Source organism: Myxine glutinosa, chromosome 1, assembly GCF_964187855.1.
Source record: "Myxine glutinosa chromosome 1, kmMyxGlut1.1, whole genome shotgun sequence".
Classification (NCBI taxonomy): domain Eukaryota; kingdom Metazoa; phylum Chordata; class Myxini; order Myxiniformes; family Myxinidae; genus Myxine; species Myxine glutinosa.
Window position 1 is genome coordinate 272,970,037 of NC_136261.1, and position 16,122 is coordinate 272,986,158.

Here is a 16,122-nt window from a genome sequence, read left to right on the forward strand (position 1 = left end):
AGGTAAAACTGCTTTTGCATTATTTTAAAAAACTTACTACAACAACAACACGTTCAATAAGACCAGAATGACAATTAATTGCACAATGTTGAAATTTACATTATCGTAAAAACATTTGAGCAAAAAAAACAACCCATTTTGAATTGTTATCAAAAGGGAACTCCAAAGAGTAAAAACTTTATATACATTTTGATGCAGTTTTTGTTCTTAAAAACAATCGTTTAAGGTAATATTGTTTATTAAGTTTTGTTTAGGGACATATTTGTTTCTTTCATTTGAATAAAGGAATGGATTTTTTTTTCCAACAGACCTCATACATGCATTTTTCCAAGGCACTTCCTTTGTCCTCAACCGATTTATTTCATTTAAATTTTGATAGGATTGTAAACTATTTGCTGTTAATGGAGGTGATTGGAAATGTATTCAAACAAAATAATGCATTTTATTAGCCAAAACCAGACTTATGACAAACTCACAATATTGTAATTATTCTTAGTTACTCTCGATTTTTCACAGCTTCAAGAATAAATGTCCGCATTGATTTTACTATCTTGTACTTGAGTAATATTTTTGTATTTAGTGCAATATTTTCATTCTTAATTATCCTGAAAATACTTTTGCTATTTTGTAGTGACTGCAGATGAAATAGAAGTTCCTCTAAAACCAAAAGCTGTTCCAAGAGGTACTTTGAATGCATTTACTTTAAAAATGCATTTGTACAGTGTATGAATTAAACAAAAGTACTTTTTCAACGAAAATGACTTTTAATTTGCCTCTCTTATCTTTTCCATTGCTGCAATTTCCAAAGCATTTTCACATAATTGAGATTGCATGTTTTGAATGCTGCCATGATAATTTAGCATTAATATAATTGTATATTGGAAAAAAAGAATTTAAATACAATTTTATTGGCACCATTTTTTTTCAAATGGCAAAGATATTTATTATCAGGTGAACAATCCCTCGATTTATCACCATCTTTTGTTTACAACCATCTTTTGGTTGTAAAGATTTTTGTACATTTATCACCATCTTTTGTTTTTGAAGGTTTTTTAAACCTTCTGAAACAAATAATTTCCAAATATTTTAATGCATTTCTCCGATGTTGCAAGCTTTGCATGCTAAATCATTTATTTGCTTGTCTTCCAATAGTCTTTACAAATAAAATGACTACTTTTACAATATTTCTCTGACTACAGGTAAAAAATACACCTCATAAAGCTTTCTAACAATCATTAAGAAAGGCATTGAAACAATGCATTGTACAATGCTCTTTCTTTAAAAGCATATCATTGCACAAGAGGGAAATAGAGACCATATTATGAATTTAACACCTTGAGTATTGCCTGAAGAACAAATAATTTTTTTTGTATACAAGATCGAGGCTCGTGAAAGATCTAACATCAATCACAAAAAAGGACAAACGGACACACTAAACATACAATAAAGGGAGCAGGAGACAAGATGGGGAGAGAGAGGGAAGCACACAAGTACAACAGCAGAGAACAGGGACAACAGAAGATCCGTGGGAGGGAGCGGGCTTGGGGGGAGGGGGCATGGGAAGGCGGGAGAGGGGGTGGGAAAGGTATAAAACACATGGACACTGCAAAAAAAATTTGGTAAACTAGTATAAAAACACTGCTAGTAAAAAAATATTATCAGAAAGGAACTCCAAATTGTCCAAACATGTGAAATTTTGTTGCAGTTCTTTTCGAAACAGTAAAAAATTAAAATCACATGTTTTATTAACTCCTCCTTTGGGAAGATAATTGTCTCTTTCATTTAATAAAGGAGTCGAATTGTTTTCCCATTACAATGCATATGTGCATTTTTCAAAGGCATTTTCTTTGCCAAAATCAAATTTCAGTTATATTGTCAAAGAATTATATACTATTTACTTCACCTACCCACAGAAGAAGAGGAAGCCAATAATACAGTTTATGATAGCATTGCAGACAAAACAACTTGGTTTTTTTTTTTTTCTGAAGAAGTCCTTTTTTCAGGAATTAATGCAATGTTGCTGAGACTTCACTGTCCAGCTTTAATACTTTTTGCTACTTCACAGTGACTGAAGCGGTAGTTGAAGCTCCTCGTAAACCCAAATTTGTTTCAATTAGAGGTACTTGAAATGCATTTTATTTAGAAAAAATGCATTTGTACTGTGTTTGAACAAAACAGCAACACTTTGTTTTAAATGTTGTTATTTATTATGTGCAGTTTTTCTCAGCTTAACAATTCTTTTATCTAACAACGTTTTCTTTAAACATTCTGGACAAATAATTTCCAAATCATTAACACATCTTCTGATACTCCAAATGTTGCATCCTGTTTTATCTATTTATTCCCTGATACTATTTACAACAAAAATGACTGTTTTCACAATTTCTATGTGACTCTAAATTACGATTCCTATGTGACTTTCTCTTCTATTGGAATTGTAGATGGTACCTTGCAAAGCAAGCCTCAAGGGCGCTGTATAGAAGCGTGTTTTTTTTTTTAATAACAATAAATAAAATCCATAGGGAGGTGAAATTTGCTGCTTGTGATGTGTAACGCGTGCACAGCAAACCGAGTGTTCATTTACGTCCATGGGATGTCTAATAAATAAAGAAGATATAAGCACACCTGACACTAGGCCGAGGATTCAGACTTTGGCACGCTCACGAGGCTGCACTGTTGAATAAACTGTTCTAACCTGTCATTTTTGATGGGCTTTTTTTTTTGGTAACCAGAAAATGGTAACCAGAATACAACTATATATATATCTCCCTTATATATATATACTTGTTTTATAACTCTTCTTTTTTGGGTCTTTTTTCAGTTACTAATGGAGCTGAAAATGTTTTTTGGATTAGACTGCATGTATGCAATTTTAGAAAGGCACTTTCTTTGGACAAAATCATTTTCATTTCAACTGTCACAGAATTATAAACTTTTTCCTGAACCTGCTCGAAGCAGAAAAAATAATTTGTCATTCTTCTAAAGCAAAATACAAAATCAAGGTTCCTCCCGAGGATAAACCTGTTGTTACAATTGAATGCATTTTATGCATTTGTCTAAATGAAACATTTACAAACACAAACATATATATATATATATATATATATATATATATATATATATATATATATATATATATATATATATATATATATATATATATATACATACATACATACAGTATATCATCATCATCTTTCTATGGCCATTTCCATGCTTGCATGTGTCATCCATGCTTCCACGCTTGATATATAATCATATATATATATATATATATATATATATATATATATATATATATATACATATATTATACACACTACTTTACAAGGAACTTCAAGGCAGGAGGCTATTAGGCCAATCAAACCGACACTATGGTTGCCAACAACCTATGGCTCTCTGTGCATTGTCCTATTTAAATGCTGCTGAATATCAAGCAAAAAGCAGCACTTACCTTGTTTTTAAAGTCTATTGTATGGCTCAGCCATGGTCTGGTTTGAACCGCTGACCTCCCAGGCTGAGCATGTATGCTCAATCATTATGCCACTGAGTCTGTTTCACATTGATTGAATAGAATACAAATTACTTTTGCCCTGATATGGTTCCTTGAAAAGACATTACTCAACCTGTTATGATATTTTTGTCAAGATAAACTAACAAGGGGAATATTCCATGCTTGTTAATGTACAATTACAACTGAAGTTAATTAGGACCATAATAATTGACACCTCTGTGTTCTTTCACTATCCATCAATTTTTTGAAAAGAGACATGATAACTTCGATGACGATTGAAAATGTTCCTTTGAAAAGTACTTGTGTTACAGAATTTTAATTTGACTTTTTCTGTTGTAACATCTACAAAATGTGATTAACATGTTTACCTCTATAGTTTTACCTGAGCAATGTGCAAAGGTAAATACATTTGACTGCAGGATTCTCGAGATAATGTTTTAATTTTGCAATGCATGAACAATGTGAAATATTCAAACATTAATGCTGATATGAAATGATGGTATCGTTGAAATGCAAGGAAAATCATCTAATGCTTTTTGGAATTATCTTATTGGACTTGTCCAGTGCAACCAATCCCTTAAGGAATTAGGTTCTATTTTTTATATATATTTATCTTAATTGCGAGTATATTTACACCCAAAGGCAAATAAGTCAATACGTTTTCTCAAAAGCATGTGAAATAATTCTAATGAATTATTTTTCTACTTCACAGTACATGAAGAGGAAGAAGAAGTTCTTCGTAAACCCAAACCTGTTTCAAGAGGTAATTAAAAAAAAAAAAAGGAAATGTATTTATACAGTGATATACCCAAAATAGAAACACTTTCAAGAATAAAATATTTGTGATGCACTTGTATTCCATTTTTAAATGCAGCATTTTCATGAGTATGTGCATCCATTGACATTCACAATTAATTTATCTTTTGAAACACTGGTTTGAAAATGGTAACCAGAACACAACTTTATTCCAACATTATTTCTGAAGTTGTCCATGTATTATATATCAGAGGAATATTGCAGAAAAGTATCAGCTTCTCTTTTGCTTTTCCATTCTACCTTTGTGTCACAAATATATTAGAAATCATTGTCGAATATGCCAATGTGAGACGAAGTATCGTACATACCATATTTTATTTGGCAATTCATATTGGTTTAAACAGAATTGCTAACTTTAATTAACAGAAATGTTTCTACAACTACTGATAACAACAAATACACCACTTTGGGCTATGAAAAGTTCACATTTAGGAAAACCATTTATAATAATTGGGGGTCCACTGCTGTAACTTCCAACCTTCACAATAAACAAGAGAGGAAATAAGATGATGTTTTGAATGCAAAACTAGAAATATTTGTCAAAAGTACATAATTTTCTGAAGAAATCCAGAGAGAGAGAGAGAGAGAGAGAGAGAGAGAGAAAGAGAAAGAAAGGAAGAAAGAAAGAAAGGAAGAAAGAAAGAAAGAAGGAAAGAAAGAAAAAACAAACAAAAAAAAATCAACAAACAATGGGCCAGAACATACTTTTAGACACAGTTCCTCCCAACCCCCCACTTTTGACCAAACCCCTTGACCAATCTCAGCATCCCCCAGAACTAGCCATCTTCGTCACCTTCACAGAGGCCAGCCAATAATCGAGCGTCGGGGATTGCTCCACCACGGGCACAGCGGATAAATGGGGAGGCAAACGTCTCAACAATGACAGCCCAGGAATGGTCCGAGGCCCTCCTACCCCACGTTGATGATAGCTATTGGAGAGGAGCCTTCTCCCTTTTTGGGTAGGAGAGAAACACGCCACATTACCCCTCCCCACTCACCCAGCCTCACCTGGTTCGACACGAGAGACATGTTACATGAGATTCTTAACCCCTCCAGATAGTAACTGTTACATTGCCATCTCCTTGCAGCACGAAAACAAACAGGATGACTTACCCTTATCCACATGTTCTTCATATTAGCAAATGATTAAAACTACACAAACACAGTTTTCAGCCTTAATTCTAATCAGTGATCCCGACCCTCCTGCTCCCACAAAGTTACAATGTATTCATATAATGAAAATGTAGCCAAAGTAGCCAGAAAACGCTGTTTCTGCAGACCATTTCACCTCAATTTCACTCAAGTCAGTATTTCATTGTCACAATTTTAAGCGGTGAAGCCGTTTCAAAATTTGGCTATGTCCGTTCATCAAAAATGAAGAAGAACCTTTGTACCCCACCGTGTTTAATTCTATAGGGTAATTCTAATGCCTTTCGTTCGTTTCTATGCTTTGCCTATTTCATATTTAAAATGTCAAACTGAACTGCTTCCTTTGGACACGGGTATGATTTTTCATACACAGTATTAATCATATAATAAATAAACAAGATACAAAGTACTGTACATACTTCCATAATTGTTTAGTCTAAATTAAATTGTTTTTGTCTTTGAATGATGCACATACTACGTTTTGTTTTTAATATGAATGCTTTGGAACAATTTCACTTTGTTTATTTTATATGTTCATATATTTTGTTGAAACTTAATTGGAATGCATAAGACTTTTAAGCTGCCTCAAATATTATTTGATTCTCTACTATTTTCATTGTTTAAATTTTCAAGTATATATTTTGCTTTTTGCAGTTTTTAGAATCGTTGCTGCTGATACTCCTCAAGTTTAAAATTTGACAACTTTGAAAGTCTTATTCCTGTAATGTAATTAATTTACCAAGATGATTTATTTTCTCCTTGTAGTGCCTGAAGAATACAAGTTTGCTCTTCAGAAGGTGGAAACCATTACAACGGGTAAACAATAGTCTTTAATTTCCAATTCAACATACATTTATTACATGCAGCATAATAATAATAATAATAATAATAATAATAATAATAATAATACTCGTAGTTCCGTCACAAGGAACCCCAACACAGAAGGAGGCCATTAGGCCCATAAGCCTACACAATGGCTGTCAACACATGGTTGTTTGTCAATGCTCCATTCTTTTTCAAATGCTAAACATCAAGGAAGGAAGCAGCATATACTACTTTTAAAGTCTTTGTTGTGATCCAGTCAGTGTCAGGTTCAAACTGCCGACTCTCACACTCCAAACAGATGCTCTAACCAATATGCCACTGAGTATATTCCCTTGTAGGCTTGAATTCAAAATCAAAATATTTTTTCCTTCAATCTCAGAAAAAAGGATGACAATAACTTCATTAATTGAATTGTTTTTGTTTAAGGCTGTGTTTGTGCTCTTATGCAATTGTGTGTATTTTGTCCTGCTGATCAAACTAGAAATTGCAGAAGAAACTGAATTTCCAAAGCCCAAGCTCAAGCCAACTGTTGGTGAGTTAGAATTTAATGCTCTTTTTGCCTTTCCAACAACAATAATAATAACAATTAAAAAAATTAATAATTGATAAAATAAGCACATTATTTTTCATTATTGTCAAAAGTAGGTTGTTTTTTTCCTGGGATTGAATTATTGTCTTTCTAAAAGGCAAGTAATATTTGCGCATGCGACCTGAAGGACTTACCAAATAAATAAGTATTTTCATCTGAAAATAGTCCACCGTATGGCCACGTTAACATAAAATTCTCATTTGCTTAAAGATGTTTTTGACATGAGGATAATATTATGGATGGTAATGAATGTGCACTTGATCTCGTGAATGAAAGATTAAGGCTGAGAGTGAGACCCAAGAGTTTGAGTGACTGAACTTCTTTGAGAGGATTGTTAAGAAAGTAGATAGAAGAGTTTGCCTTTCCAGGTCGAAAATCCCAGAGAAAACCAATAGGACAAATCCCATAAAACCCCATAGGATTTACTGGTTTCATTAAGGGAAGGGAAATACTGGACCAGTAGAAAATACCAATAAAAAACCAGTGTGTCAATGGGACTAGTAGGTGACCAATAGAATACCAATATATAAATGAACAAGATTAAAAATAACCAATTGTCATTTCTGGGAAAATTACATGCCCAGACTCATGGCTCATAGAAAGTCATGGCCACATACTATTACCTCCGCCACCAAAGGCAGGTGGAGGCTATGTTTTCACCTGTCTGTTTGTCTGTGAACAGAATATGTCAAAACGTTGTGTACAGATTTGACCGAAGTTTGGTGGAGAGGTTGGGTGTATGACAAGGACAAAATGACGATCTTGGTGAAGATCCAGATTCGGATCCGGATCTGAAATTTTTAAAAGTGATTCTTCACCATTGAGATATAGGGCCGAAAACAATATATATATATATATATATATATATATATATATATATATATATATATATATATATATATATATATATATATATACTGTATATATACTAGCTGAATGCACCCGGCGTAGCGCGGGTTCTTTTTGAATGAATTTAATCTTCTGTACATAGGTCTGACGCGAGCCCAGTATCAGATAGTGCTCAACGATTCCTTGTTCTTTCTTCTGTCAGGCTCCGCGAGAGAGAATTTTGAAAGCATGTGTTGCAATTAGTCATATATTCCTAATAAGTGCATAAGTTGTACTTCAAGAGAATTTTGAAAGAAGAAGAAGATTTATTGTGAAATGGGCCCAGCCCGGCCGAGGCGGCCTCGACCGGCTCTGCCACCTAGCCTATAACCTTCCCGGGGCCCGTCCCGACATTTTTTGTTGCAGAGGTTTCCTCCTATCTTTCACCGTTCAGGAGATTAGCGCATGCAGACAAACAAACAAACAAACAAACAAACAAACAAAAACTTTATTTTATATATACACTAGCCGAAAGCACCCCGCGTTGCCCGGGTTCTTTTTGAATGAATTTACTAGTATAATTCAGCTTTTACTCGCGGCCGTAGAAGATTGACTACTATAATTCAGCTCAGCTTTTAATTGCGAAATGGACCCAGCCCGGCCGAGCCGGCCTCGACCGGCCTCGCCACCTAGCCTATAACCTTCCCGGGGCTCGTCCCAACATTTTTTGTTTTAGAGGTTTCCTCCTACCTTTCACCGTTCAGGATATTAGCGCGTGCAGACAAACAAACAAACAAACAAACAAAGAAAACCTTTCTTTTATATATATAATAAATATATATGTATATATATATATGTATGTATATATATATATATATATATATATATATATATATATATATATATATATATATATATATATATATATATATATATATATATATATATATATATATACAGTGCATTCAGAAAGTATTCAGACCCCTTCACTTTTTTCACATTTTGTTATGTTGCATCCTTATGCTGAAATCGCTTAAATTCATTTTTTTACCTCATCAATCTACACTCAATACCCCATAATGACAAAGAGAAAACAGGATTTTAGAAAGTTCTGCAAATATATTAAAAAGAAAAAACTGAAATATCACATTAACAAAGTATTCATCCCCTTTGCTATGACACTCCAAATTGAGCACAGGTGCATCACATCATCATCATCATCATCATCATCATCACATCCAATTTGCTTTTATCATCCTTGAGTGTCTACAACTTGATTGGAGTCCACCTGTAGCCAATTCAATTGGTTGGACATGATTTAATGATTTAGAAAGAAACACACCTTTCTACTGTATATAAGGTCGCACAGTTTACAATGCATCTCAGAGCAGAAACTCTACCATGAAGTCCAAGAAAAACTGTCTGTATGACTCCGAGATAGAATTGTGAGGAGTCGTATATCTGGGGAAGGGTATAAACCAATTTCTAGTTTTGAAAGTTCCCAAAAGCACAATGAGATCCGTCATTAGGAAATTTAAAGAATATGGAACTACCGAGACTCTTCCTAGAGCTGGCCTCCTGGCCAAACTGAGCAATCGGGTAAGAAGGAACTTGGTCAGGGAAGTGACCAAGAACCCAATGACTACTTTGACAGAACTACAGAGTTCCTTGGCTGAGATGGGAGAACTTGCCAGAAGGACAATTCTCTGCAGCACTCCAAAAATCTAGGCTTCATAGGAGAGTTTCCAGATAGAAGGAAGATGAAAATGATGAGATGGAAGGATGGAAGAAAAGGTACATGACAGCATGCCTGGACTTTGTAAAAAAAGGCATGTGAAAGACTGAGAGCATGAGGCAAAATAGCCTGTGGTCTGATAAGACGAAAATTGAACTCTGGCAAAAATGCAAAGCGCTATGTCTGACAGAAAGTGAGCACAGCTCGTCACTCATCTAACACCATGTCTGCCGTGAAGCATGGTGGTGACCGCTTCATTTTATAGGGATGCTTTTCAGCAGCATGGACTGGGGGACTTATAAGGATAGAGGGAACAAGGAAAGAAGCCAAATACAGGCAAATCAATGAGGAGAACATGCTTCAGAGTGCTAAAGACTTAGACTGCAATGAAGATTTATGTTCCAACAGGAAAAATGACACCAAGCATACAGCCAAATCAACACTGGAATGGCTTTAGAACAAGAACGTGAAAGTCCTTGAGTGGCTCAACAAAAGCCCATACTTGAATCCCATTTAGAATCTGTGGAAAGACTTGAAAATTGCTGATCACCGATGCTCCTCATCCAACTTGACAGACCTTGAAAAAATCTGCAAGGAATAATGGGAGAAACGCCTCAAGTCCAGATGAACAAAGCTGATACAGACATACCCAAGAAGAATCGAAGCTGTAATCACTGCCAAAGGAGCTTCTACGAGGTAATTGACTTAGGGGGTTGAATATTTGTGTCAATTAGATATTTCTGTACTTCACTTTTCAATAGATTTGTAAAAATTTCGAAAAACACGTTTCAACTTTCTCATTATGGCATATTTTGTTTAGAACATTGACATAAATTTTTTTAATTTAATCCGTTTTCAATTCAGGCTGTAACACAACAAAATGTTAAAAAGTCAAGGGGTGTGAATACTGTATATGTGATATCATTGATCATTGGGAAGCGCATTTCTCTGCTTTGTTGAATCAAGATGGATATGTCCGTCCAAATGTTTTATAACAGCTCAAACAGCTACCTTTGCAAGAAGAAATGAGGTTGCCGATAAGTACTGATGAGCTTGACAAAACTATCAACGTAACTATATGCGGAAAGTCACCACAACTTGATGGAATTCCACCAGAGGTGTTTAAGCACAGTGGTACTGAGCTCAGATCAAAACCCCTTACCTTCTACAATGTATGTTAGGGCAAGCAAAAGCTCCCACAGGACGACAAGAACACACTCATTATCACTATCTACAAACCTAAGGAGGATCAACCAGACTGTAAAAAACATTGAGACATATCCTTCTTGTCAATTGCTGGAAAGATTCCAGACACAATCCTCCTGAATAGATCCAATTTCTTTATCTTATTTAATAAATTGAGAACAAAACTTTTGAAATCGACAACAAAGGTCTTGCTTCCTGTATTACTTTGCAAATACAGTTTCCATTTCTCTCACTCGACATGCTGTGATCCTAAAAATTGTCTGTAGAAAATTCCATTTCTTACAGCTTGGTCAAACATCTTGTTGACAATGGAGTCAGCAGAATTCTGAAGACTACTTGAAATTCTAACTTTAGCAACCTCAATGTCTTTAGACGTAGCCATAAAAAGCCTTTTAGCTGTAGCCATAAAAAGCCCATGGGGGATTTGACTCTTGGGAGGGGTGGGGCCTATGGCTGTAAACTCTTTGCAACATTGATTCCTGCTCAGTGGACGAAGGACCAACTGTGGGCACGTCTACTCCAGGATATGACAATTCAAAATGTCTCCATTAAATGGGCACCAGGTTGTTTGCACCTTTATATTTTTTTTTAAATGGGAAATACAATCTCACTCATGTATGTGTGTGTGTGTATATATATATATATATATATTAATCAAAATGATTGCTAATGGTTGTTCAGAATCTCATGTATTGCCTTTTTATTACAGTGGGGCGGGGCAAGGTGGCTGAACCAGCGGAGATTAAAGCGGCTCTTAAACATACCCGTGGTAAGAATATTTTTTCACTTATCTTTGAGCTTACCATTAATAAAATGTAATTTTATTGGTTGTGGAGGTTTCATGATATTTCATTACATGATTTACCAAGAATGTGAATGAAATCATATTTGATGACATTATCATCTGCTACATAATGCTACATGATGGTTAGAATGCCACATTCTAACCTATGTTTAACACCAGAAAATGAGGAAATAATTCGAACTTTCTATTCATGGTTATATTGTCTCTTGGTATTCCATGAAACATTATTTTACAGCTTTTAAAATACTATATTATTTACCATTGTGTTTTTTGCCTACATTTAATCAGACATTCCAAAAGAGACACCAATTAGAGAGGATCATGCAGAAAATGTTGTTATGGGTGAGAAAGCTGCGCAGTACATGTGCTTTGTGTTAGAAATATGCACAAGCACATGGTTAAAGATAGTGAATAACTAAAAAATCAAATACCGGTATGATAAGTCCTTTGAACATTAATTGAAATAGGATTTACATTTGTATTGTAAAAGTTCTGTTGCATTTCATTTTATTGTTTGCTGGAACCATGTTGTGTTTTAACTTTCATTACCCAAATTTTTGGATTCAATATAAAGTTTTGATGTAACATCACATTTCTTTTCATGTTCCCTCTTTCCGTTAAATTGTAGGAATACCTGTGAAACCAAAAGAAGAGGAGGTGGAACAGATAAAGTTGAAGAAGGGAAGAGGAAAGCTCCCCACTGAAGAGAAAGATGCAGATAAAATTCAACTCAAACAAATCCCTGAGCGTAAAGTGACGACGCATGATAAAGAGGAGAAGGAGAAAGTGAGAGAAGTGACAACTCCCGGCGAAAAGATTGCATTTGAACGAACAGAGAGAGTTCCACTGAAAGGGAAACCAGAGGAATTGAAGAAGGAAAAAATTGCACCTGAGATCGAAGTCACACCAGTACGAAAGGGGTTGCCAGAGAAGAAGGTGAAGGAGGACGTCGTACCAACAGAGAAGCCAAAGATGGTGATTGGCAAAGGCAAAGTTCCCATATCAACTGATGAAGAGGAAAAAATCCAACTGAAGAAAATTCCTGGACGTACAGATATTGACGAGAAAGAAAAGGCTGCAGAAGAAAAGTTCCCTGAAAAGGGAAAAGAGGTAGAGCCAATAAAAAGGGAGTATGACATTTCTGATCGTGAAAGGGCAGAGGCAGAAGCTGCACATCCTGAGGATGCTGTGGAGACTCCATTGAGGCCAGTAATGAAAAGAGGTGAGCTGATAAAAAAAGAATTTAAAGGTGTTTTTAGACCAATCTACCTATTGTATAAACATATGGAATAGATCTCATGGGTGTGCTGAAAAAAATAGAAATCATTCATTTTTCCAATATGTTCATCCGTATCCTTCCCTTCCTAAAATATTTAAAGATATTGCTCTATCTTGTTATTACTCCTGCCAGAGAGTAATGCATTCGATCGTGTCCGTCCGTGTGTGTGTGTGTGTGTGTGTGTGTGTGTGTGTGTGTGTGTGTGTGTGTGTGTGTGTGTGTGTGTGTGCGCGTGTGTGTGTTCATGTGTTTGTGAACAAGATATCTGGAAAAGTTCTGAACGGATTTGGATGAAAGTTGGTGGGATGATTGCACTTGGGATAAGGAAGAATTGATTAGTTTTTGGTGAAGCTCAGGAAATTATTCCGGATCCAGGAAGTTTTTTGGGGAATTTTTTGGGGAATTTTTTTTTCTGTTTTCCTTTAAAAACCATTTTCTCTGCAATAATTGGACCGATTGAGAGCAATTTTTTTACCATAGGAGGGACTCGGTCTGCAGAATATTTTAATGGTAATTATGACGTCACAGGTCACGTGGTTTGGCCGCCATATTGTTTTGAGTGAAAAACACTAAAATCCAATTTTCTCCAAAACGCCTAAACAGATCGAGGCCAAACTTTGCAGGCAGAATCGCATACCCATGACAAACAAAAAAAAGTCGATGAGCATGACGTCATGCATCACATGGTTTCAGAGTTATGACAATTTTTAAGCACAAACATTTAAAACCTAAGTCCTCCCTCATTTGTGATCCAAACGAGGGAAAGATTCACAAATCTGTTCAGCATATCAGTCTACTAAGATGTACTTTTGGAATTTGCGATAGGTCACGTGGTTTGGCAGATATCGTTAATTAAACGCAAATAATAAAAACATTTATATCTCTTGAACCACTTCATTGATCGACGTGAAACTTCATACTGTAGTAGAAGTCATGAAGAGTAACAAGTGTGCAAATTTTTAAGATGATTGGATGTACGGTCGGGAAGCTGGAAGTTGTTATTGCGTGAAGAAAAAGAGTCTTTGACTGTGAACGATTAATTATTTATCACATGTACAGACTTGCAGGCATCGGTTGACACAATGTCCCGGGTTAATTTGAACCTCAAATAAAATTATAATTCCAGATTTGTCAATGGCTGAGGTATATAATTAACAAACGAATAAAACAGATTTGGCAAAATTCGAACTTTTTTTTTTTTTAATCGCATATTCACCCAGGGTTGTGAGAGGCTGAAGAAGAAGAAACCTCGCATGGGCTTCCCAGACCAAAAAGTAATTCTGGCTCTGCGATTTTCAGGTTTATTTATCTATATATCTACATATCTGGGCTGTGTCTGTTGTCACTGAACTACTCCCTGAAACTTTTGTTTCCGTGGTTGTGAAGTGTTTAATAACGTGGTTGTGGTTTTGAATCACGTGGTGGTGAGGTATTTTGAATTATGTGGTGGTGCGGTGTAAAATGACGTGGTGGTGAGGTGTTTTTAAATCACGTGGCTGTGAGGTGTTTTTAATTTCGTGGCTGTGAGGTGTTTTTAATTGTGTGTTTTGTGGCTGTGAGGTGTTTTTAATCTATATATTCTATATATATATATATATATATATATGTACAGTGTCTATCTTGTGTTGTCTTGTCTTGTGTTGTCACTAAACTACACCCTCAAACTTTTGTGAAATGGTACTATTCCAACTTGACCCACGGCGGGAGTACCGAGTGGCGTTCTCGTATTACAATGTCATATTACAAGTTATATAATGTCAGTCATGTTATATAATGTCAGTCATGTTATATTATAAGCGTAAGTCTTCATTACCTATTGTGTTTAAAAACTAAAGGTGTTATCAGTTTTTTTCACAGGAATTGTGCTTAATATTAAATCTATCATACTAAGTTCATACAAAATTTAGAATAGCACAAAGGACTGACACAGAGCCCGAGTTTAGTACAGAACGACTCAATGTGTGCCATTCATAATCAACAGGCAGTGTAATGTTTGATCTGATCTCTGCTTTTGATATGGCGGGTCATACTATTCTCAAACAGAGGCTTTCTGAAGATTTGGTCTCTGTGATAAAGTCCTTTCTTGGCTCCAGTTATACATCATTAACAGATCTAGCAAGGTCGATATTGCTATTTTTTTCTCGGATGACCAACACCTAAAATGTGGCATCCCTTAAAGGTGTGTCATCGGCCCACAACTGTTCATGTATTATATTTGTGATATTTGGGAAATCATTAATGAATCAGTTGTATGTAAACTCAATCAGCAAACTATCATATGTATGTTGATGATATTCAGTTATATGTACGTTTTGACCCGACCTGACCTGGTGATGCTGCTTGTGCTCTTTTGTCTCTCTAAAATGCCTTGATGACATACAGACATGGCTGAAACATAGTAAGTTGTAGCTGAATTCTAGTAAAACCAAATTCTTCATAGTTTCCTCTCCCAAAGCACTATAAATAGGTTTGTAATTATATTTTCAGCTATGACAGTCAGGTGATCCTTCTCTTGGGGCTTTCTGCATATATACTGTATATATATATAAGGATTGATGCTTGATCATGACATGAGGATGTCTGATTACAGAAAGTAAAGTTACAAAAAGGATTACAGAAAGTGCAGAGTAAGTGTGCTGTCGCCTGATCTCTCAGCAACCTAAATGGTCCCATGTAATTCCCATGTTAAGCCAATTACACTGGCTCCCAGTTGCAGAGAGAATATAATGTCGAATAATTATTCAAACTTTCAACTCCTTTTCATATTTTCTTTCAGTTTTCATCCCACTATGGTTTCCAAAGCAAAGAACACCTGTTTCACCTTGGTCCAAAAAGTGCCTGAAGACTTGTTTATACCCTTCTGTGCAGCTGTTTTTCATCCCCCCCCCCCCCCTCCACTGTTCTCTCTCTCTCTCTCTCTCTCTCTCTCTCTCTGTCTCTCTCTCTCTCTCTCTCTCTCTGTCTCTGTCTCTCTCTCTCTCTCTGTCTCTGTCTCTGTCTCTGTCTCTCTCTCTCTCTCTCTCTCTCTCTCTGTCTCTGTCTCTGTCTCTCTCTCTCTCTCTGTCTCTCTCTCTCTCTCTCTCTCTCTCTCTCTCTCTGTCTGTCTCTCTCTCTCTCTCTCTCTCTCTCTCTCTGTTTCTCTCTCTCTCTCTCTCTCTCTCTCTCTCTCTCTCTCTCTCTCTCTCTCTGTCTGTCTCTCTCTCTCTCTCTCTGTCTCTGTCTCTGTCTCTCTCTCTCTCTCTCTCTCTCTCTCTCTCTCTCTCTCTCTCTCTCTCTCTCTCTGTCTCTCTCTCTCTCTGTCTCTCTCTCTCTCTCTCTCTGTGTCTCTCTCTCTCTCTGTCTCTCTCTCTCTCTCTCTCTCTCTCTCTCTCTCTCT

General features: G+C 35.8%; 1 protein-coding gene across 1 annotated transcript in view; it reads left to right on the forward strand.

Annotated features, from left to right (window-relative positions):
* TTN (titin) overlaps positions 1 to 16,122 on the forward strand; it is a 501,281-nt gene that overhangs the window by 325,911 nt on the left and 159,248 nt on the right. Inside the window, exons 229-239 of the mRNA XM_078776713.1 lie at positions 632 to 682; positions 2,066 to 2,119; positions 4,227 to 4,277; positions 6,245 to 6,295; positions 6,786 to 6,836; positions 11,372 to 11,431; positions 12,096 to 12,689; positions 14,728 to 14,866; positions 15,234 to 15,246; positions 15,337 to 15,373; positions 15,523 to 15,580. Coding sequence (XP_078632839.1) covers positions 632 to 682; positions 2,066 to 2,119; positions 4,227 to 4,277; positions 6,245 to 6,295; positions 6,786 to 6,836; positions 11,372 to 11,431; positions 12,096 to 12,689; positions 14,728 to 14,866; positions 15,234 to 15,246; positions 15,337 to 15,373; positions 15,523 to 15,580 — 1,159 coding nt within the window. The remainder of the gene's footprint in view (positions 1 to 631; positions 683 to 2,065; positions 2,120 to 4,226; positions 4,278 to 6,244; positions 6,296 to 6,785; positions 6,837 to 11,371; positions 11,432 to 12,095; positions 12,690 to 14,727; positions 14,867 to 15,233; positions 15,247 to 15,336; positions 15,374 to 15,522; positions 15,581 to 16,122) is intronic.